Source organism: Alligator mississippiensis, chromosome 8, assembly GCF_030867095.1.
Source record: "Alligator mississippiensis isolate rAllMis1 chromosome 8, rAllMis1, whole genome shotgun sequence".
Lineage (NCBI taxonomy): Eukaryota > Metazoa > Chordata > Crocodylia > Alligatoridae > Alligator > Alligator mississippiensis.
In genome coordinates, this window is record NC_081831.1 from 27,104,706 (window position 1) to 27,127,971 (window position 23,266).

Below are 23,266 nucleotides of genomic sequence, written 5' to 3' on the forward strand. Positions count from 1 at the left end.
GAATCCATGCAGTGCCATAATGGTGCTCCCATCGCTGGGGAAAGAACTCGGGCATCAAGGCTCCCCCTAAACCCACACTAGTTGCCTTATCCCAAGGTACAGCTTTGCCCTTGGATAGTCACACTGAAGCCTGGACTCGCTCCCACCACCAGTCCTAGGGTAGTGAGAGCCAGGGTTATCACCAGTGCAGTGCATGTGAGCTCTCCCATAGTGTCCTGGGGCTGGGGCAGGCATTGGTGTGAGCCTACTGCCTGGTGGGAGGTGCAGCATTTGGCCCCAAGCAGGAAGATGTGGGGAGGAAGGAGTGACAAGGCCCAGGGGCAGATGGGACACGAGGCCTTCTTACCCTATATTACTGGCATGAACATCACGTTGACATCACATATGCATCAGTGACAGCACACACATTAATGACATTGCAGGCCGTGAGGATATTTACGCATAGAATCAATGGCTTCACATGTATCAATGACTTTATGCATATAGCAACAGCATCCCACTTGTATTCATGACAGCACACATATACTGACGGAATCACAATAGTAATTACATTACAAACACATCCACAATACAGTATGTGTAGTTTAATGACATCAGATGTGTTAATGACAGCACACACATTCAAGACATCAGACATATCTTCATGAAAGCACTGTGCATTAAAAGCTACTGGATTGCAGTATTACATTATGCAAGCATAGATACAGTCATCATTAATGCATGTATGGCATCACATATGTATCAGTGATATCATATATTGATAGGGGGCTGAAGGGAAAGGAATGGACAAGGCCAGACCTCAGCTGGGCCTTGCAGCCCCCCCAAACTCCCTAGGCAAGGAGAGGAGACGGACTACTCCAAACCTGTCCCCCAAGACACTAGCCCTTGGGCCTGGACCCCAGCACCAGGCTAGTGGGGAACAGGGAGGGCTAGAAGTACAAGGAACTTAAGACATGTTGGTTCCTAGGCAGCTACACTACCACCCACAGCATTATGTGGGCCAATATGTGTGCACATGTGAATCCATGTCCCAGGGTCACAAGTGAGGGGGGAGTGAGGATCAGCCAGAACTGGAGCTGGATGCAGGAGGGGGAAGGGGCTTCAATGGTAAGTCACCAATAAGGAGCCCAGCTGCCCAAGCCCCTCATGAGGGAAGAGGGCATGAAAAAAAGAGGCTCCTCCAAGCCATTTTGGAGAGGAGCCAGGATTTGGAGGGTCTAGAACAGCATCCCCAAAATGCCCCCTGCCACCCTGTGTACAGCATGCTGGTAAAGTCCCTAAGAGGCCAACCCCCTCCCCCACCCCATGAACAGCCCCCACCTGGCTCCCAATGGGTAGTAATGCCCCCCCCCCCCTTCAACTGCTGGCAGCTCAGGGTTGGAGAACAGCTAAGTGTAACACCAGAGCTGATACAGGCCAGAGCTAGATGCATCCCTTTTTCCCCTCAAGCTCTCATGCCCCCAGCAGGCCTGATGAAGTCAGAGAGATAGGGACAGTGAGGTCAGATGAAGCAGAGAAGGCACATGGGACAATGGAGATATTAGATGAAGCTGCAGTGACACCATACAACATGCTGTCACTTCAAGGACCTGCAATGCCTTCACCCCCAGCACCCGAACACTGGTGACATCACGCCCATGCTGCAATCAGGTACCCCCTGGCTTCAGGGGTGGTGAGGGTGGAGGGGGTTCAGTACTGCCCCACTTCCATCCAGACCTTTATCAAGCAAGGGGGAAAAAAGGACAAGGGCTGGGCAGGGGCACAGACACCTGGCTTCCTCGCCTCCTTACTGGGCCCCTGGGAAAAATGGAATCCAAACGCATCCTCTCCCCATGCCACTGACTCCTAACTCCAGACTCCTAACTCCAGCCCTGGTCCTCACAGGCCTCCACCTCCCAACACGTATTATGCTGATGCCTGCCTTGAGGGAGGGGCCAGACTCCAGCTCCCCTTTACCAGCCACGTGGTTTGCCAACACGTGGTATTGTCCCCACGCTACGTTCCACTGGTGCATTCTGCGCATGTGCGCCGGTGGCACCTGGCCACTCCCCCCTCTAGCAGGGGCCAGGGGCCTGCCCTCCCTCACTGGGCATGCGCAATGGGTGGAGCCCTTAGTCCTGCCCCTCTGCATTTGGCTCCTCAAAAATGTGGCGGCAGCCCTTGTGCACTACATCTGACTCCATTGCCTGCGGCTGGTGGTCTCCAGCTGGAACAGCTGGACAGGACACCTGGGTTCCCTCAGCCCTGAGGGAAGAGGCTGGAAGCGGGGCTCACTGCCAGCTCAGGGACAGTGGGGGGTTTGAACAAGGGGCTATGAGCACAGCTTCCTGCATTCCCAGATGGGGGAAAGGAGAGAAAAGACCTGGGACATGTTCAGGGTAACCCCTACCAGGAAGGGTAGGGAGCCCAACTAAGGCTAAATATCAGCTGGCTTTACCCCCCCCCCCCCAAGCTTTTAGACATTCCACCAGCACTAGAGTTCAAGGCTACACCAAGAAAACACTGGGTGTACAGGGAGTGAGTAGAGCAGAAAGGGGGGGGGTGGGGGTGGAGGGAAGAATAGGGCCTGGAAGTGTGAGCCCCCTGCTTCAGAGGATATATAGGGCAGCCCCAGGGGGTAAACAACCTCAGCTCTGCCCCTCCTCGCCAGGGAAGCCAGTGCCACCATAGGAAAGGGGTCCCCAGTTTCAGCTCTAGAGGCCTGGCCCTAGGGCTAGAGCCCAGAGAGCAGGACACCCGTCCCACAGCCCAAACCCACCCCCTTGTGTCCCCACTCAACACACAGCCAGAACCATCCAAACACTTTTATTGTCCCTGCCCGGCTGAGCCCCTACCTGACTGCAGCCCAGGTCCAGGTCCTGCATCGCCCATGGAATGGGTGGCTGGGTTACTGCAGCCTGTAGAGCTGCTCCTCCCCAGAGCCAACTGCATCAGGCCTTACCTTGGCAAGGCTGCAAGAAAGGTCCTTCCAGGCCAGCAGCTCTCATCTTCCCCCTGCCAAAGCAAAGCCAGGTTAGCAGCCACAGCTGGCCCCAGCCCCCCCCCCCCCCAAGGCTCCATGCACCCACACAAGCAGGACAGCTGAGCAGCTGGCTCTGGAGAGCAGCCATACATAGCCCCAGGCCAAGGGGCAAATCTGGAGACACAAGTTACATTCAGATTGGCTGGCAAGGATTATCATCAGGCAGCCCCCAGAGATCCAGCAACACCCTGGGCTGGGGTTTCCAGCCTTGTACAGCTCTAGCATGGGGCCCATACTGGGATCTCTCCCCCCCATGTTGGCCTGCATAGCAGCAGGAAGCAGTGGAAAGACATCCAGTACTGCAATGCCGAGAGCAAATGGTACCCATGCCAGCCCCACAGGGCTCAAGGCCTCTATAGCAAGCAGCCCCTGCCCCCTGCCTTGTCCTGCTCTCTGGGGCTGACACCAGAGCAGCAAGGGGTACAGGGATGCCTTGGGACAAGGTCTCGTACCATAGTCAACAAGGCCCGGTCATCTTGAGGGGCACAACTCTAGGCTTAGGGTCCCAAATCCTCCGGCAGGGGCTTCCCCAGCGATCCCAGGGGTACTGGGAGGCATCTGGATCACCCACGTGGCAGGCAGCGGCCTGCGGCCCAGCTCTGGCCCCCCAGAGCCAGGGATGCAATGAAACGGCAATGGTGAGAGCAGAGAGTTCGTTTCAGACTGTCTTTTAATGAGGCTTCGTGAAGCCAAAAAAAACCAAAACAAAACAAAAAAAAAACAAACAAAAAAAAAACCAAAAAGAAAAAGAAGAGGAAAAAAAAATAGTAAGATCTCACTGGAGTACAGGCAGCTCCAAGTACAGGATTCAGGCAGTAGAAAAACAAAACAAAAACAAAACAACCCAAAACAAAAAACCCTCACCCCCACAAAAAGATGGGGGTAGGGTTAAGGGGAAAGACCACAGAGCTGTGCCCCATGGCTAGAGACTTCCCAGGGGAACAGGATGGGCACCCGAGCCAGAGGCATGGTGGTGGTGGGGTGGGATGGGATGATACAGACTGATAGTCAGGGCAAACCCCCAGTGAACCAACAACAACAACAACAAAAAAACAAACAAAAAACCAACCAAAACAAAACAAGTTAAAGAGGACGCAAAAATAAAAAAGGCAGCATTTCAACCAACTCGGAGACGGGCAGGCAGCTGCAGGCGGTGCGGCTGGGGCTCGTCTCAGGGCCGAGGCTGTCAGGGGGCAAATGGGAAGGGGGGACTGGACTCAGCGCAGCTCCACAAAACACGGCCAGTGGCAGAACGATGTCGGCTCAGGAAGGATGGGGGAGCTGAGGATGAGAAGCAGGGACAACAGTGAAGGCATCCCCCCCAAGTTGCCCGTGCTCTCCCCAGCCTGTGGGAAGGGAAATCAAGGCCCCTTCTCCCCTTCCCCCCCTTACCTCAGTTGTCATAGTTGTCCCTGTAGGAGCCTGAGTAGCGGTCATTGTAGCCGCCCTGGTTCCTGTAAGCCAAACAAAGGGATCAGATACTGGCTCAGGACACACAGTGTTCCAATTAACTGTTCCTGGGGCTCTGCCCCAGAGCTGGCTGCACCTTGGTGCCATAGAAGCCTTCCCCAGGTAGTGCTTTAGTAGGTTGCTCCCCAGAGTTGGCCGCCTCCAAGTGCCAGGCAAGCTCTCCCCATGCAGCATTCTACCGGGTTGTTCCCAAGAGCTGGTCGCATCTCAGCCACAGGCAAGTGTTTTCCCTACTGCGTTCTATTAAGCTGTTCCTCATGCCGCACCCCAGAGCAAGCCGCACGTGGACACCAGGCGAGGCCTCCTCAGTATTCTATTCAGCTGTTCCCCAGAACTGGCTGCATTACATGGGCAGGGTTTGTGTGTGGCAGTAGTGTTATATTCAGCTGTTACAGCCCAGAGCTGACTGCATTGCAGCCACATATAAACTGTGCCCCCATGATGTTATTTAGTTGTTTCCTCATGCTCAGCCCCAAATCAGGCTGCACCTTCATGCCAAGTAAATCACCTGCCACCATAGTCTCGGGATCCACCATAGCCTCCACTGCGGTTGTCGTAACGACCACCGTAGCCTCGGTCACCACCACCTACAAGAGAGAAAGGAGCAGCTTTGAGAGCCAGGCCTCTTCCTGGTTTGTGACCATGGGGATGCTAGGAGCAGGGTGTGGTGCACTCACCTCTGGAGTAGCCTCGACCTCGCCCTCGGCCTCCGAACATGCCCCCCCGGGTGCCCCGAGACGACTTCCCTGCATGGTCCACTCTGATCTGGCGTCCATCTACAGACTGCAGAGAAACAGCAAGAACTCAGGGGCTGTTACATTCTGGTTTTCCCTGGCTATCCCACTCTAGATCTGGCTGCACTTCATCCACCCTGTGGGTACTTAAGGCAAGAGGGTACCCCCCATGGACTTACCTCTCCATTCATGGCCCTCATGGCAGCCGACGCATGCTCAGGGTTGGCAAAGGTGATGAAGCCAAAGCCCCTGGATCTCTGGGTCTCTTTGTCCTTAATCACAACCACTGGCAAGAGGATAGAGCAGGTTAGTGGCCTTTGGGGGTGTGTGGGTAACACTGGCAGTCTGTCAACCCAGTGGAAGCTACCAGATGCTTGGGCCTTACCCCCCTCCCCAGCTGGGACTGGCAAGAGATGCATGCCACCTTGCTTCTGTAGTGGTGTAGAAACTGATGCTGTGGGTGCTAGCTCTTTGACGCAGGGGCTACAGCTCAGCTTCATGTCTGTACATCATCCAGCACAAGTGGGGGATTTTGGGGGGGGGGGAGGGGGGAGTGGTGGATCTTACCCTCAGAAATGGGGCCGAAGGAACTGAAGTGCTGCTCCAATCCCTGCTCATCTGTGTCAAAATTCAGGCCCCCAACAAAGAGTTTTCCTTCTTCAGAAGACATGATGGCCAGGCTGAAGAGAACATGCATGTAGGTAAAGACTGCTGTGCTGGGCTTTTACCCAGACCCCTTAATAAAAAGCCCACTCCCATCCCAAGCACTTGCTGCCCAGCCCCAGCATTGAGATCAGATGCCCAAGCATCTAACCCCGCTGCTGCCTACTCCTGCAAGGACCGCCACCCCCCTTTACTTAGCTACTGCCTCCAGACAGCTCAGCTACTCTGTTACTGCTTCAGAAGTCCCCCACCTCCCTTCTAGGAAGGTGATAGGAGCTCCACCATAGGAAAAATACACTCACCCTTGTCCTCAGGCTTTTTCCTGCCTAGATCTAACCACCTCCATGAGCCTAAACTAATAGAGAGCAGCTCCCAAAGCAGGCAAGGGGCCTTACACAGGGGCTAAGAGCAGGAACATCCTGCTCTCAAGGCATTCAGCACCCTTCCCTTAGGGAACTTTCTACCCAGAACCTTCAACAAAGCCCCAGGCTCTCCCACCAGAGCCCAGACAGCTTTCCAGGGCAGCCCCACCTGCTCAAAGCCACATACTATTAGCCCCTTCCAAGTGAGATGACTCCTCACCAAAGGCCAGATCCAGACCCTTACTACTGCACCCCCCCTCCCCACCAGACCAATTCCCACCCCCAGCAAGACTGACCCACTATCTCTTCCCTACCCCTGACAGGAGCCAGACTTCCCCTATACCACCCCTAGGAGAAGTTTCTCCTACAGCCCTCAATCCCCCAACCAGAGTGACTCCATTACCCCTTTTTTCTCTCACAGGAACCAACTCCCCCCATACCACCATTCTGGTGGAACCCCAACCCCCACCCAAAGGGACAGATCCACCCTACTCCTCCCCACCCAAAAAAAAAAAAACCCAACTACTGCCAGCCCAGAGCAACCCACTATTCAGGAACAAGACCCCCCCCTTACTACCCACCCCAGAGAAGCCCTCCCTGTGCCACCCCCCTGCAGCCCACGCAGCGCTCCCCGCCCCGAACAGGCGCCATCTTGCCTCCCCACTACCCGAGAAGGAAGAGGACGCAGGCACCCGCCAGGGAAGATGGCGGCACCCACGTGGTCGGTGCACGGGGAATCAGCAGCCGTCACCACCCCCGGTTGGAATTCTCCGGACGCCGACGTTCCGAGTGTCCCTCTCCGAGCATGCGCAAAGAGCCGCCGCCAGCTCCAAGGCGCCTCGGACACGCACGCGCGCTACCCACCCCCCTATTCCAAAACACCTCACCACCCGCCTGCGCATGCGTGCCAAGGCCCAGGCTCCCCCACACTCCCCAGGAAACCTCCAGCTCAGCCGCTATGACCCGGCCCAAAGAAAGCGCCAACATTGGCGCCGGCTTCCAGTGGAGAAAAGACCGCAGCTATCCTGCTCACCTCAGCCGTCTGCTTCCGACGGCGAAGACAGAGAATGCGGCCGAAGCGCTGCCCGCCCAGCGCTGATATACGACTCCGCCCCCCGGTGGCGGGCCACGTGACTGAACGCCGCACCCCAATTAGTCAGCTCTGGGGCGCATGCGCAAAACTATCCCCCCTCCCCCCCTCGCTTCTTCCGTCCTCCCCACGCGGTCCGCAACTGCCGTCATCCGGGACATTGAGTAGTCTCGATCCCGCGCGCAGCGCCTCGCCCCGCCCCGCCCCGCCCCGCGGAGCGTGACGTCCGGGACCTTGCCCCTGTCCCTCGGCCAACATCCGGGGCTTTGCCCCCATCCTCCCCACCCGTTAACAGACCTGTTATCCCCCCCGACCAACGTCCGCCCGGGCTCCGAGGTGGGGGCAGGGGGCTGAGAGCCCGAAGCCAGTGTCCGCCACCACCTCACGCTGGCTCCAGCAGGGCTAGCCCTCCCTCCAGTCTGGCCATAGTCACCAGCGCCCCGCGCAGCCAGACCCGGGGCAGGTCGGGGCGGAGCCGAGTTTGATGCTTGGCGGGGCCTGGCCTGGGCTCGGGGTGTCCGGACGCCCGGGCTGTCCGTGTGTGAGCAGGACCTCGCAGCGGCAGGGCGGGGTTTCCTGGGGCCAGGTTGCAGCCAGCTGTATAACAGGATCTCAGACAGTATCTGAGCCAAGCCCGTTTAATCTCGGGGGGTATCCGACCTGCAACCAGCTCTGGGGATGAGCAGTAGATGATGGCTGAGTTTTTAACAGTGCGTGGGGAGGGCTGAGATGCAGCCAGCTCTGGGGCGGAACAGGCTTCATTGACTTGGAGCCAGGATGCTGCCAGCTCTGCTGGGAAAGGGCTGGGGACTAGCTGAGTACGACAGTGCTGAGGGGGCTGAGATGTGGGCAGCTCGGGGGGGGGGCAGCTGGACAACAGACAAGTATAACACCCCATGGGTTCAGCTGAGATGCAAACAGCTCTGGGCTGGAGCAGGTAGAAATGGCCACGTATAATGGTGGGGGAAGGGGAGGCCTTGGCTGGTCCTGAGATATGGCCAGGTCTGGGGAGGGGCCTGGGGGAACAGTGGAGTGTAACACCATGTAGGGAGGGCTTGGCCTGCCCTCGGATGTGACTGGCTTTAGGAAGAAGCTCTGGAGAACCACTGAGTATCTCAGTGCCTGGAGAGGACTGAGATGCAGCCAGCTTTGGGGTTGAGCCAGTGGGAAACGGCAAAGTATAACACCCCATAAAAGTACAATGGAGATGCAGCCAGCCCTGGGATGGAGCAGGGACAAATGGCCAAGTATACCACCATGTAGTGAGAGAGAGAGAGGGCCTGGCTTGTACTGAGATGCAGTGAATTCTGGGGTGGAGCAGAGAAGAATAGCTGAGCTTAATGCTCCACAGGGAGGGCTCAGATGTAGCTAGTTCTGGGGTGGGAGTGAGGAAACTGATTAATAGAATGGGTCTGAATAGACACAGGTGGGAGGGGGGAAATCCAAGGGTGGGCTTATTTTACTCAGGCAGTCCCCTGCTGTTCCACCTGAGCTGGCTGCATCTCAGCATCTCTGTGGGGTGTTATTAGCTACCATCCCCACCTATCCCACCCCAGAGCTGGCTGCTTTCAACCTGGGGCACATTCAGCTGTTCCCCACTGCCCCACTCCAGAGCTGGGCACATCTTGGCCCTCCCTAGGCAACGCTATACTCAGCTGTTCTGCACCCTGAGAGCTGGGGGCATCTTTGCTTTACACCTGGACTGTTACGTTCAACTGTTCCCAGCTGCCACACCCCAGAGCTGGTCACATTTTAGCACCAGGTGACCCTTATTACACTTGGCCACCCTATCCCAGCTGTACCTCAGTTCCAGGGGCTAGGGGGGTCGAGGCCCAGGGCGAGCATGGGCCCAGGGGGGCCAGGCAGGGGGCGGAGGGAGCCATACCAGTCTGGGGGTGCTGGCAGAGGGGGGCAGGGACAGGGAGGGTAGGGGGCAGGGGGCAGGGCTGGGGAGTGGGGGCAGGGCTGGGGTGGGGGCCCTCCGGTTCCAAGTCGGGCCCGATCCTGTCGGCGCTGCTTGGCTCGGCGGTTCTGGAACCAGACCTAGAAAACAGGAGGGGAGTCAGAGACTGTGCCCTTCACTCCCAATCCACAGCCTCGCCACCCAGCCCCAAGCCAGCTGCATTTCCTGTTTCCCCTGTGTGCTGTTATACTCGTTTTCAGCTGCTGCACCCCAGAGCTAGTTTCATCTTGCTATTCTGCTGTTCTACCCAGTTCTCTCCAGCCTGCCTCACCCCAGAACTGGCTGCATTTCACCCTCCTCCTGCAGTGTTGTGTGTGGCCCTTTCTCAGTGGCTCCACCCTGGAACTGGCTACATCTCAGCCTTGTCCTTGCAGTGTTATACTCAGCCTTGCTTTTCCCCACCCCAGAGCTGGCTGCATCTCCCCTTCCTAGTGTTATACTCCCAGGCATCTCCCTGCCCTCATGTTCTTCTCTATATTGTTACACTCAGCCAGTCCCCAGCTGCCCCACTCCAGAACAAGCTGCATCTCACCCTCCCTATATGCTATCCCCAGGGCTGGCTACATTCATCCTGCCTGTAAGTGCTGTTCTACTCAGCTGTTTCCATCTGCCCCACTGCAGCCTTCCCAGTGTTATACTTGGCCATCCTTGCCTGCTTCACCCTAGAGCTGGCTGTATTTGCCCTCCTTGTGTGTGCTGTTATACTTGGCTGTTTTCAACCTCCACCACCCCTGAACTGGCTGCATTTCTCCTTCCCCTCCTGCTATACTCCACACTGTTACATTCAACTATTCCACAACTGCCCTCACCCCAGAGCTGCCAGCATCTTCCCCCATCCTGCCCCTTTCTACTATTATTCTGTTGTAATCTGTACTGTTCTACTCAGCTGTTTCCTGCCTGCTCCACCCCAGAGCTGGCTGCTTTATACCCTCACTGTGAGTGCTGTTCTACTCAGCCATCCCCCAGCCACCCTACCCCAGAGCTGGCTGCATCTCAGCCCTCCCATGCAGGCTTGCTTTTTCTACCCCAGAGCTGACTGCATCTCCCACTCCTGGTGTTCTACTGTTATATTCTGTTCTGTTTTATCTAACCATTTTCTGTCTGCCCCACCCCAGAGCTGGCTGCATCTCAGCCCTCCCATGCAGGCTTGCTTTTTCTACCCCAGAGCTGACTGCATCTCCCACTCCTGGTGTTCTACTGTTATATTCTGTTCTGTTTTATCTAACCATTTTCTGTCTGCCCCACCCCAGAGCTGGCTGCATCTCAGCCCTCCCTTGTAGTGTTATACTTGACTGTTCCCTCCCAGAACTGGCTTCAGTCCCTCACCCCACACGGCCGCACCTGGACACGGGCCTCTGGCAGGTGTGTGCGCTGGGCTAGCTCCTCTCGCTGCCCCACATCTGGGTAGCGGCTGCGGGCGAAGGCGGCTTCCAGCATGGCCACCTGTGGCCCTGAGAAGCTGGTGCGGTGCCGGCGCCTCCCAGGGGGGCCAGGACGGGGGGGCGGTGTGGGGTGGGGGGGCGGTGGTGGGGGTCCTGTCGGGAGACCAGGAGTCAGGCTGGCTGTGCCCCTCACTCCCAACCCATAGCCCGCCCCCCCCCCATGGTGCCCCTTGTTCCAGACCCGCAGCCGCCACAGCCCACCACAGTGCCCGTCACTCCCAACCCTCATCCCCCACCATGGTGCTCCACAATCCTGACTCAGACTCCCTGCATCACCCTGTGGTGTCCCTCCTGACCTGCAACTCCACCATCGGGTCACTGTGCCTCTCACTCCCAAACTGCAACCTTCCCATCTCTCCATTAGTGCCCCTTGGTCCCAAACCACAGCCCCTACCATGGTGCCCCTTACTCAACACACAACCCCCCATAACCCACTATAGTACCCCTCACTCCCAAGTTGCAGCCCTCCCCGCATCCCCGCGGTTGCCCCTAACTTCTGAGCACAGCAGCCCCCCAATGGTGCCCCTCACTCCCTCCCTGCAGCCCTCCCCACACCCCCACGGTGCCCCTCACTCCTGACCCGCAGCCCCCACCCTGGCAAGGTTGAGCTGGGATAACAGCTCTAACAGCGCTGCAGCAGGGAGCTGTCTCCATCCTTGGCCTCCAGGGAGAAGAAACCCTGCCCTGGGGACCGGGGACCTGTGACGCCTGGGTTCTCTCCAGCTCTGGGAGGGGAATGGTGGGGGAGAGCAGGGGTGTGGCTGGAAGCCTGGACACCTGGGTTCTTTGCCTCCAGCAGCGGCGCCTGGGCCCCTCCTGTCCTACCCCCAAGTCATTCTGCTCCCAGATCCCAGGGATTAGTTGGGGGGAACCTGAGCGGGCCCCTCCCCTGCATGGGAACCCGAGAGCCTGGGAGCGGCGCCCTGGGAGGCTGATTAGTCTGGGCCCAGCCTGGGACCAAGCTCTGGCTCATTCAGCAGAGCATGACCCCTTGACCCACAAAGGACCCAGCCGTCCAGTCCCACCTTCCGCTTTAACCAACCATCACCCCCTCCCTGAGAAACCTGGGAATGAACCCAGGCATCTGGGCAGCCACCTCCAATCCCTGCATCCCAGAGCTGGCAGAGAACCCAGGACACTGAGGTTCTCTCCCAGCTGTGAGAACAGGGTGCCACTAAGGAGTCTCCCCCTCCACCCACCAACCAAACAGGAGCCCCCAGTCCCCTCCCAGGAGCCCCTGGTCCTCTCCCAGAGCTGGGATAGCAGGCATCTGTGCTCCCTGATGTCACCCCACATCAAGGCCAGGTGTCTGGCTTCCCAGCCCTGCTGCTCTCACTCCCTAGCCCCCACTGCCTTCCCAGAGCTGGAGAGAACCCGAGCGTCCAGGCCCCTGACACATGAGGCGGGGATCCTCCATGGATTCTGCACCCCCGTCAGGTGTCACGAAGTGCCCAAGGGGTAAGAGTGTGTATGTGTGAGTCCTGGATGCCTGGGCTGTGTGTGTCGTGGCATCTAGGGACCTGTGCCTGGGGTGGGAGGGGGCCATAGTTTGGGAGTGAGGCACGGGGCGGGGGGGCTTGCCTAAACAGTGATTGGATCCCAGGGGCCACCCACAGAGATCCCTGCCTTGCCCCCCCACTGAACCCAAGCATCTCAGAAAATCCAGCCATCCATGTTCCCAGCCCCTTTCTGCTCACACCAGCTCCTCCTCCCCCGCCCCAGGGCACCATGAGTGAGCTCCCAGCATGCATTGTGGTCTCCCCAACCCCACCTCACCCCCAGGCTCCTCCCACCTGCACCATATGAGCACTCCCAACAACCCTGCCCCCCCCAGCACCAGGGCACCACATGAGGCCCCAGGATGTACTGAGCTCCTGCCAGCTGCCTCCCACCCCCCAGGCACTGTGGGAGAGCTCTTGACCTACACTCAACTTCTTCCAATCCCTTCCCTCAGCCCCAGAGCTCCCAGCATGCACTGGGCTCCTGCCATACCCTCTTCCACAGTCCCAGGGCAGCATGGGAGAGCTCCTGACATTCACTGGGCTCACACCAATCCCTCCACCCTGAGCCCGGGCCCTAGTGTGAGGGGACTCTGGTGGGGACAGGAGCACCCTGGGGGAGAGGGGCAAGTGGGTAACTGTCTGTAGGTGGGTCCCAGCCCCTGCCCCACTTCCACCGTCCCCTTCCCCCCCATGCCTGAATGAACATGGGGGGGAGGGAGAAGGGAGAGAACCCAGGCATCTGGGATCTCAACTTGCTCTCACCCCCCAGCACCCTAAGAGCTGGAGAGAACCCAGGCATGCAGGCTTCCCATGCCCTGGGGCTGGGGCTAGGAGCGGGAGATGAATCCAGGCTCATGGATGTGAATAGCCAAAGCTGGAGCTGGGCTCTGGTGGGGCAGGGGGAGCCCAGATGCATGGGTTCTCTCCCCAGCTATGGGCCACCATCAAAGTGCTGTACAGACCCCCCCAGAAGGGACTGGGGAGCACTGGGTACTATCCAGAACCCTCAGGCTGAGATTGTGGGGCTGCAGGCACTGTGCAGACCTCCCAGGCTGGGACTGGGGGAGGGCACCAGGTACTGTACACACTGCCCCTGCTCCCCCCCCCCCAGGGTCAGAGGGTGTCAGGTGCTGTACAGACCCCCCAGATTGGGATGGGGGTGGGGCTCCCACAACCATGTGGTTGGAATTGAAATGAGAACCTTTCCCCAATTGATTTGCCTTTAAAACTGACCTTTTACCTTCTTGGACCCGAACTGCAAAGGGATTTCTGCTCGATTTGAATGAAAACTAGAGCTCTACCATATTTCATGGTGTATAAGTTGAGGTTTGAAGCCAAATTATTCACTCACATTTCTACCTTGGCTTATATACTGTGCTGGTATGCTGGCACCTAGGGGCCAGGCACCTGCCTCCCCCCCAGAACTGCCTAACACCCCAGAGCCAGGGTGGGCAACCAAACCCTGCACCCAGGGACATTTACCTACGATACTTATTGGACAGAAAGTGAGTGGGTGGGTGCAGAGCGTCAGCATTGAGTGCGCGGGTGTAGTGTGGCAGCAGTCAGCGGCGCTTGCTGGCGCTTGTAACTCCCCACGCTAAGCTTTGCTGCTGCCTTCCTGGCAAGCACTGCTTGCTGCTGCTCCTCTGTTCCCACCTGCCTGCTTTCTGCTGTCACCCTGCTCCTGCCCGCTCACTTCTTGCCCAGTAAGTGCTGCTCACTGCTGCTACTGTGTGCGCGCCTACTTGCCACTGATGCTCTACACCCACCCGCTCACTTCCTGTTTGGCTGCCTACCTGACTTATACACTGGATCTATGAAAAATCTTACTTTTTTAATAAACAATTTGGAGTCGACTTATACACTATGTAGACTTGTACATGTAAAGTATGGTAGATTCCCCCACTCTATTCCACATGGACCAGGCCTCACCTGAAGCCCTGTATCTGGCTTGGGGCCCTGACCTTGAAGAGTCCAGGGCTGGGCAGCTGTAAGAATCAGGGGCCTGGGAGATGAGATGGGTGAGGTCAGGCTGGAAGAGCTCTGGGGATAGAGGTTGTAGAAGAGATGACAGAGGGGAGAGGGGGTGGATCGAATCAGCTTTCCAGTTCCTGAAGGGCCATGACAGAGATGACAAAGACAGATTTTTCTCTGTGGCCACAAGGGCCAGGACTGGGAGCCACAGCCCACAGCTGCAATAGTGGAAACAGACAGGAGATGGGGAGGAACTGGGGATGGATACTGATACTTTTGCTCCTTCACCTTTGATTCCCCCACCAGCCAAAGTTTAAACCCAACTGCCTGGCAGTAGCAGGGGCATTTCTATTCAGGGAGCCCTAGTGGAGTCAACTGACTTTCTAGCTCATTACAATCTCCCTGATTCCTGCTAATAACTTCACCCCACAGGTGTTAACAACTCTCTCTCCTTTTTTAAGTGCCGTTCAAGGCTCCATTAATCAACCTATTCTTTCTTCTGCAATTCTGTTGTCTGTTGGCTGCTCCTGATAATGTAGCTCCTATCTCAGAGTACCTCCAGGCTCTATTTTGCCTCTAGTTAGAAACATGAACTCAGGCATGGGAATATGAACTCAGGTGTGGAAATATCAGTTCAGGTGAACATGAACCCAGGTGTGGACATATAAATTCAGGCTTGGAAATATCAATTTGGGTGAACATGAACTAAGGTGTGGAAATATCAGCTCCGTGGGGGTGGATACATAGAGAGATGGATAGATAGAGTATGGGATGAGGAGAAGGATAGAGAGAGTGTGGGGTGGATACATGGACAAATGGATAGGGTGTGGGGTAGATACATGGATTGTTAGTATGGGGTGGATAGATGGAGAGAGGGATGGATGCAGTGGAGTGTGGACTGCATAGACAAATAGCTAGAGTGTGGGGTGGATGGATGGATACATGGTGTGCGGGATGGCTAGATGCACAGACAGGCCTATTCAGTTTAGAAAAGACCGGGGGGAGGGCAAGGGCATGAGCAGGGGTTACAAAATACTAAATGGCAAAGAGAAAGTCACCAGGGATTTATAGCTGTCTTTCACCAGCCAAGAACCAGGAATCAACACATGAAACAGGCAGGCAGTCAGTTTAAAACTAACAGAAGGAAGTTCTTTCCTCCACAGTGTGTCATTAAAGGGTGGGACTCATTGCCACCAGGTGTGGTGGAAGCTGAGAATTTAGTCACCAAGGAATTGGACACATTTTTGGAGGAAAGGAGCATCAGGAGCTATTGAGCAGGGGAGTGAAGGGCATGGCTTCTGAATCAGAACTTCCTAGACCTTCAATGCTGGAGGCTGCAAGTAAGAGAGGAACAGTGGGAGAAACCCTGGTGAGACCCAGTTCACTCCCCTTCAGCCTCTGTTCTCTACTGCCATGTGACACAGGAGATTGGGCACAATTAACCTAGGCTCTGACCCAGGACATGGCAGCTCTTATATTCTTATTAAATGGGGAAGCTGATTTGCTGTTGCTTTCATTCCCACTCCACAGTACAGCAGCAGTGGCATGACTTTTCTGGCAGCTGAGTGTCCATTGACTTCATGGCTCACTGCTCTTCACTCTGCAGGTATTAAAGATCATCTCTCCTTTTTTAATGGTTTTGGTGTTGCATTAATTAAGCTTACCTTTCTTTGGGCAATGTTGGTGTCTGTTAGCTGCTCCTGGCTTTTCTCTTTTTCATTCTGCTTTTCAAAAACTGGGGGTGTATTATATCCTGGGGCATATTGTGGGTGAGAAATATGTGTGGGAGGGCTGTCAGAATGGGGTGGGGATAGCATGAGCTCAAGACATCTAGGTTTTGTGCTCTTTCCTATCTAGCCTGGGGGCACAGGGCGTCTCTTGGGGAGGAACGGAGGGCTCATGGGAAGCAGGAGGTGCAACCAAGACCTAGGCAGGTGGGGCTTGGGATGTGGACAGGGTCTAGATCATCATATCACCCATCTTCCAGAGCCTTTTGCCATCCTGGATTCTAGATCCGAGCCATGTTCTAGATCCTGGCACGCTCCCATGTTCTAGACCCCCCCACTTTAGAGCCTGCTGCCTTCACAAGGGTCCATAATGAAGCCACAACTTGAGGGGATAACACAACACAAGCCAACACAAGGCAACAGGAACTGGGAAGCCAGAAGCAGGGGGTAAAGCAGCAGGCACCAGGGACCAGGGGGCAGATACCAGGAATAAGGAACCTGGAGCCTGGAATCAGAAGCCAGGGCCTAGGAGCTAGAGCCTGGAGCCTAAATCTATAGCCTGGAATCTAGAGTCTAGAGCCCAAAGCCTAGACTCTGGAGTCTGGAGTTGGGATCTTTGAATGCAGAGTTCAGAGCCTCGAGCCTGAAAGTGGAATCCAGAATCTGGGGTCAGGAGCCTGGAATCTAGAGTCTGGAACTCTGAAACTGAAGCCTGGAGCCCAGAATCTGGAGCCTGTACCATGCAATCCAGAGCTCAGAGCCTAGAGTCTGAAACCTGGAACCCAGAATGCAGAGCCTAGACCCTGGAATCTGGAACCCACTGTTCAGAATCTAGAGCCTGGTTCCTGGAATCTGGTGTCTGAAACCTGAAATCTCAAAATCTGAAGCCAGAATCCAGAGTCCAGAGCTAAGAGTCTGGAGTCTGAAACCTAGAACCCAGAATCTGGAAGCCAGATACCAGAATCTGGAGCCCTGGGCCTGTAATCCAGAGCCTGTAATCCAAAACCTGGAGCCTGAAACTTTGAATCCAGGATCTGGAGCCCAGAGCATGGAGCCATGATTCCAGAGCCCAGAGCCTGCATTCTGAACCTGGAACCCAGAATCTCAAGCCTAGAGCCTGGAGTTTGAAATCTGGAACCAAGAGCCCAGGATGTAGAGCCTGGAGCTTGGAATCCAGAGCCTGGAGTGCAGAGCCTGAAGCCTGGAGCCTGGAATCTGGAGTCCAGAGCCTAGAATCTGGAATCTAGATCCCAGAGCCTGGAGCCCAGAATCCAGATCTTAGTGCTTAAAACCTGGAGCCCAGAGTCCAGATGCCAGACCCTGGCATCCAGATCCTGGAATCCTGAGCCAGCCAAAGAGATGTCTGTCCTGTTTGAGCAATGAAATTCCTCCTGCTACTATGCAGACTGCTGCCAGGCCCTTACTAGCCCCTGGCACCAGCTGGAGGTTACCCAGCAGGTAATCAACCCATTAATTATCTGCTAGTTAATTGCACCCTGTGTACTTACCTCAGGGAAAGCTGTGTGAAGACTTGATCTCTGCTGCCCTGTGTCAACTGGTGACTTAGTATTGGCTAGACCAGTGGTCCAGTAGCCTTGGACTGGCTGGACAACCGTGCTTGACAAGCTGTCAACCCAGCCTCTCCTTCATCTTTGTTAGTTTAATGAGGAGCAACCCTCCAGGCTGCTTCTGTCCCCTCAAGGGTCCCCTCACACCAGGGCCTAGGCTCAGGGTAGAGGTGTTCATGTCAGGTCTCCGCTTCCAGTTAAGTCCTCCTCCCCATCCTGGAAGGGGAGAAATAGGCTCAGTTAGCCTGGCAATGTGCAAATGACCAGGGAGATGCAAGGTCCTTGAAGATGACACCTTTAAGATGCCAGGTCAGGTGATAGGGTTGCCAACTCTGACTGAAGCTATTCTGGGAAATTTTTTTTCCAACATGACGTAATGTCATTAATTGTACTGTTCAACCTGTTCACAATATCAATCTCCTGGATTGCTTTCAATAGTCAACGGGAGATCATTGCCGATTCATAGTTTCATAGTTTCATAGTTGGTAGGGTCGGAAGGGACCTGAGCAGATCATCAAGTCCGACCCCCTGCCGTGGCAGGAAAAAAGTACTGGGGTCAAACGACACCAGCAAGGTGTTCATCCAGCCTCCTTTTAAAGACCCCCAGGGTAGGAGCCAGCACCATTTCTCTTGGAAGTTGGTTCCAGATCCTAGCCGTCCTGACTGTGAAGTAGCGCCTCCTGATGTCTAGTCTTAATCTACCCTCTGCCAGCTTGTGACCATTATTCTAGTCACTTCTGGTAGTGCTCGGGGGAACAGGGGCTTTCCCACTGCCTGCTGGTCCCCTCTGACTAGTTTGTAACAGGCCACTAGATCCCTCCTCAGCCTTCTCTTGCTGAGGCTGAACAGGTTCAGGTCCCTTAGCCTCTCCTCGTAGGGCCTGTCCTGCTGCCCCCTGATCATGCGAGTGGCCCTCCTCTGGACCCTCTCCATGTTATCCACATCCCTCCTGAAGTGCGACGCCCAGAACTGGACGCAGTACTCCAACTGCGGCCTGACCAGTGTCGCATAGAGGGGGAGGATCACCTCCTTGGACCTGCTCAAGATGCATCTGTGGATGCATGACAAGGTGTGATTGGCCTTCCTGACCGCGTCCCCACCCTGTCGGCCCATGTTCATTTTGGCATCAATGACTCCAAGATCCTTTTCTACCTCTGCACTGATGAGAAGAGAGTTCCCCGGCCTGTAAGTATGCTGCTGGTTCCTCCACCCCAGGTGCAGCACCTTGCACTTGTCAGTGTTGAAACCCATCCTGTTCTCATCCGTCCACCCCTGTAACCTGTCCAGGTCCAATTGCAGCCTATTCCTCCCTTCTATCATGCCCACATCCCCCCACATCTTAGTGTCATCAGCAAATTTGAACAGGGTGCTTTTTACCCCCTCGTCCAAGTCACTGATGAAGACATTGAACAGCGCGGGTCCGAGGACAGAGCCCTGGGGGACCCCACTGCCCACATCCCTCCAGGTCAAAAATGACCCGTCCACCACCACTCTCTGGGTGCGGCCCTCCAGCCAGTTAGCGACCCATTTGACTGTGTAGGTGTCGATGCCACAGTCCCCTAGTTTTTTTATGAGAATGGGGTGAGAGACAGTGTCGAAGGCCTTCCTGAAGTCCAGAAAGACTACGTCCAATGCTACCTCTGCGTCTAAGGATTTTGTGACCTGGTCATAGAAGGCCACCAGGCTGGTCTGACAACTCATGTTGGTTGCCCCTAAGCATAATCTCCCCTGCTGGCCCCTCGTGGACATGCGCCAGGATAAGTCTCTCAAAAAGCTTACCCAGGATTGAGGTAAGACTAACTGGCCTATAGTTCCCTGAGTCCTCCTTCCTCCCTTTTTTGAAAATGGGAACCACATTGGCCCTTTTCCAGTCCTCTGGCACCACACCAGAGCACCACGAGTGCTCGTAAAGCCATGCCAGGGGTCCCACAATGACCTCTGCTAATTCCCTCAGCACTCTGGGGTGGAGATCGTCAGGACAAGCTGATTTAGATACATCCAGTCCCTCCAGAAGTTCCCTGACTAGATCCTCACTGACCCTAGGCCTGGGTGCGCCTCCCCTGGGGCCTGAGGGGGTCCCAGCAGACGGGCTGATCCGGTCCCTGTTGAGGAAAATAGAGGCAAAGAAATCCTTAAATAGGTTAGCCTTGTTGTCTGGTTTGACAACCAGATTTCCTAGTGTGTCTTGCAGAGGTCCCACGTTACCCGGTACCTTCTTTTTGCCCCCTATGTATTTAAAAAAGGACTTGTTGTCCGTCATCCGGGTAGCTAGTCCCAGTTCCATCTCTACCTTTGCCTTCCTGACTGCCCCCCTGCAGCCCCAAGCAACCGAGGTATAGTCCTCCCTGGTGATGGCTCCTCCCTTCCATTGGGTGTACGCCTCCCTTTTAGGTAGGAGATGTTCCCGTATGCTTTTGGTGAGCCATGGGGGCTTTTGCGCCCTCTTGCCCCCTTTGATCCTTGTTGGGATTACCTCCCTTTGGGCTTGGAGGATCGTCTCCTTAAGGGGTTAGATTCCGGCAGACTCCTGGCCAATCCTGGAGGGTTGGCAGCCCTATTATGTGACCCATCTTCATAGGAACTCCTCTGACCCCAGGGACCTTCTGTAAGATAGACACACCTGTTTCAGTCTCTTGACAAGTGGCAAACCAGGAAGTCATTCTTTTCTCCCTTCTCATGGGAAGTTTGTCCCTCGGTCCTGATCCCCCAAGTCATTGAGACAACAACATGGGTACCACAGGGTGGGACTGGGGGAGGGAGATAGGATCAGGGTGGTAGTCAGGAGGAAAAGGGGCCCAGATTCCTGCACCCAACCCTGTGGGACAGAGTCAGGGTCTGGGTTAGGATTAGGATAAATTTAAGGTTAGAGTCAAGGTTTCCACCTTCTTCAACTGATGTGACAAGTGACTCAAATCTCTCTTGTTAGAGTCATCATTTCATTTCTTTAAGCTTAATATTCCTCATGGGCAGCTATTTAGGTGCTATACCCAACTGTACAGCGCTGGGCCCCTTCCTCACCATTCCCACCCCCCAGAATCCTCTACTTCAAGGATGTAGCCTGGCAAAGACCTCTTCCCCTGGGTTGAGCGAGGCCTGTTGGATAGGTCAAGGGTGACTAGGCCAAGACTAAGGGGGTGCAAAGCCCTCCCCAGTCCAGCCAGCCCTGGAGTCAACATGCCTCCACCTTTTGTCCCACCACCCTCCGCAGAGCTCCCTGAACATCGTTGTTGCGGAGGCTGTAGATGAAGGGGTTGAGCATGGGAGTGACAATAGTGTACATCACTGTGGCTACACGGCCCTTGGCAGCCGAGTAGCGGGCTGTGGGCTGGAAGTAGACCCCAATGATGGTGCCATAGAAGAGAGTGACCACAGCCAGGTGAGCCCTGCAGGTGGACAGTGCCTTGTGCCAGCCTTCAGCTGTGGCCCGCTGAAGCACAGTGGTTAAGATGAGGAGGTAGGAAGCCAGGACGAAGACAAAGGGACTGAGGACCACCAAGGCACCCTCAGTGAAGATGAGCATCTCGATGAGGTGGGTGGAGGAGCAGGACAGTGCCAGGACAGGCTGGTGGTCACAGAAGAAGTGGGGGATCTCCCGTGAGGCACAGAAGGAGAGACGGGACATGAGCACAATGTGGAGCAAGGAGTGGAGGTGGGACACGATCCATGACCCAGCTACCAGCCCCATACACAGTCCACGTTTCATCACTGCTTTGTATCTTAAGGCGTCCTGGATGGCCACATAGCGGTCATAAGCCATGCCAGCCAGCAGGAAACTGTCTGTGACCCCGAAGGCAAAGAAGAAGTACATCTGGGCCAAGCAGCCAGCGTAGGAGATGGCCTTGTTGTCAGCCACCAGGTTGGCCAACATCTTGGGCACTGTCACCGAGGTGAAGGCGGCATCCACCAGTGACAGGTGGCTGAGGAAGAAGTACATGGGTGCCTCACGCAGCCAGGGATCCCAGTGGATGAGGACGGCAATGAGCAGATTGCCCATCACTGCCACCACATACATGACCAGGAAGAGGGAGAAGAGGAGCTTCCTCTGCCCTGGATGGGTTGACAGCCCCAGGAGGATGAAGTCTGGGTGGATGCTGTGGTTCTCTGAACTCATGGGGCCCTGATGGAGCCTGGAGGGGAGCATAATGGAGGAAAGGTGGTGTGAGATACCATAGAAAGGACGCATTCAAGGCTAAAAAGGCCTTGAAGGATCTCCACTGCAAGGCAGGGTGGGATGGCTACTCTCTGCAGCCCACTAGTGGCTGCTGCATGTCTAGTATATGTCCCTGAGAGCCTGCATAGTGAAGAAAAGGTCAGAGGTGATAACATAGAGAGGACCTTTCCAGGGCTAGCAAGGACTTGGGGTGCCTTCACTGCAAGATGTGTTGGGATGGGTGCTCTTTGAAGCCTCCTAACTGCACAAGCTGGGTGGGATACAATTAGTTGGTGGGCGCCTATGGGCCAGATGAAATTGCCTGGCAGGCTGGATCTGGCCTGCAGGCTGTATTTTGCCTGCCCCTGACCTAGTCTCAAATGTGTAGCATTCATCTTTAGGCCCCTGAAAGCCTGGTGGGGTTGAGAAAAGGAGAATGTGAAATGGGGATTGATACCATAGAGACTACCCATCTAGGGCTAGCAAGATGCTGGAGGACCTCTACTACAAGGCTTCCTAGGATAGGTGCTCTCTGGAGCCCTCTAGTGGCTATCATATGCCTAGCATACATCTGTAGGCCTCTGAAAGCCTCAGAGTGGGAGTGGAGGAAAGAAGGGCATGAAATAGGGAGTGATACCATATAGACAACCTGTCCAGGACTAGCAAAGCCCTGTGGGGTATCAACTGCAAGGCATGCTGGGATAGGTGCTCTCTGCAGCCCCCTAGTGGCTGCCACATGTCTAGGATATGTCTTTATGTCCCTGAGAGCCTGTGGGGTAGAAAAACAGGAGGATATGTGATGGGGAGTGATATGGAAACAGGGTCCAGCCTGGGATAGCAAGGCCCTAGGAGGCCTCCACTTCAAGGCATACTGTGATAAGTAATCTCAGAGGCTCCCTAGAGTATGTCTATAGGTCCCATATTTCTGACTTAGGTCCTGATGACCCCAGGAAAGGTTCCCATGCTTCCTTGTATCTGCACTGTGCCCAGTTGCATCATGCTCAGAAGAGAGGCCTGATGGCCCCACGGGATGGACTATGGGGCCACTGGGTTTATAATGTTGTGTACAGAAGTATCATGATGCCTGCCTCTGTTTCCCTGCCCAGGTTGAGCACTGGGGGAAGAAGGGAGGTGTAAGATCCAAAAGGGGCTGCCATAGGGGTCTCAGCTACAGGGAAATGGGCTGTCCAGAAATCTGTGGATCCAGCATCTTTCCCCATACATGTCCCCCAAGCATTCACCCATTCTCCAAACATCCATCCATTCATTCCCATACACTCCTTCCATCCATTCATCCCCATACACATGCCCCAACCCTTCCCCCATTCTCTAATCCATCTGTCCATTGATTCCCATACACTCCCCATGTCCATCCGTGTACTTATTCCCCATTACTCCCTCCCTCCATCCATTCCCCCATCCCTTCCTCCATCTCTCCAGACATCCCTCCCCATACATGTTCCCCATTCATTTCTGATTCTCAAATCCATCCATGCATTCATTCCCACACACTCCCCCATCCATCCATTCCCCCACCCTTCCATCCATTTATCCCATGATTCCCCTAGTCATGCATCCATCCCCTACTCATGCATCTGT

The 23,266-nt window shown here is 55.5% G+C and overlaps 2 protein-coding genes across 2 annotated transcripts; both read right to left on the reverse strand.

Moving 5' to 3' along the window:
* Positions 1–3,674: 3,674 nt before the first annotated feature.
* RBM3 (RNA binding motif protein 3) lies at positions 3,675–7,391 on the reverse strand. The gene is made up of 7 exons (XM_006265102.4): positions 7,285–7,391; positions 5,794–5,906; positions 5,406–5,512; positions 5,170–5,275; positions 5,001–5,079; positions 4,415–4,476; positions 3,675–4,303 (listed from the first exon to the last, which is right to left on the reverse strand). The coding sequence occupies exons 2-6, from the start codon at positions 5,894–5,896 to the stop codon at positions 4,416–4,418; spliced, it is 456 nt and encodes a 151-aa protein (XP_006265164.1). The 5' UTR covers positions 5,897–5,906; positions 7,285–7,391; the 3' UTR covers positions 3,675–4,303; position 4,415.
* A 6,658-nt stretch (positions 7,392–14,049) lies between these two features.
* On the reverse strand, positions 14,050–21,628 carry LOC102575531 (olfactory receptor 1K1). Its single transcript, XM_019481700.1, has 2 exons — positions 20,717–21,628; positions 14,050–14,073 (listed from the first exon to the last, which is right to left on the reverse strand). Exons 1-2 carry the CDS (start codon positions 21,626–21,628, stop codon positions 14,050–14,052), a joined length of 936 nt encoding a protein of 311 aa, XP_019337245.1.
* Positions 21,629–23,266: the final 1,638 nt, after the last annotated feature.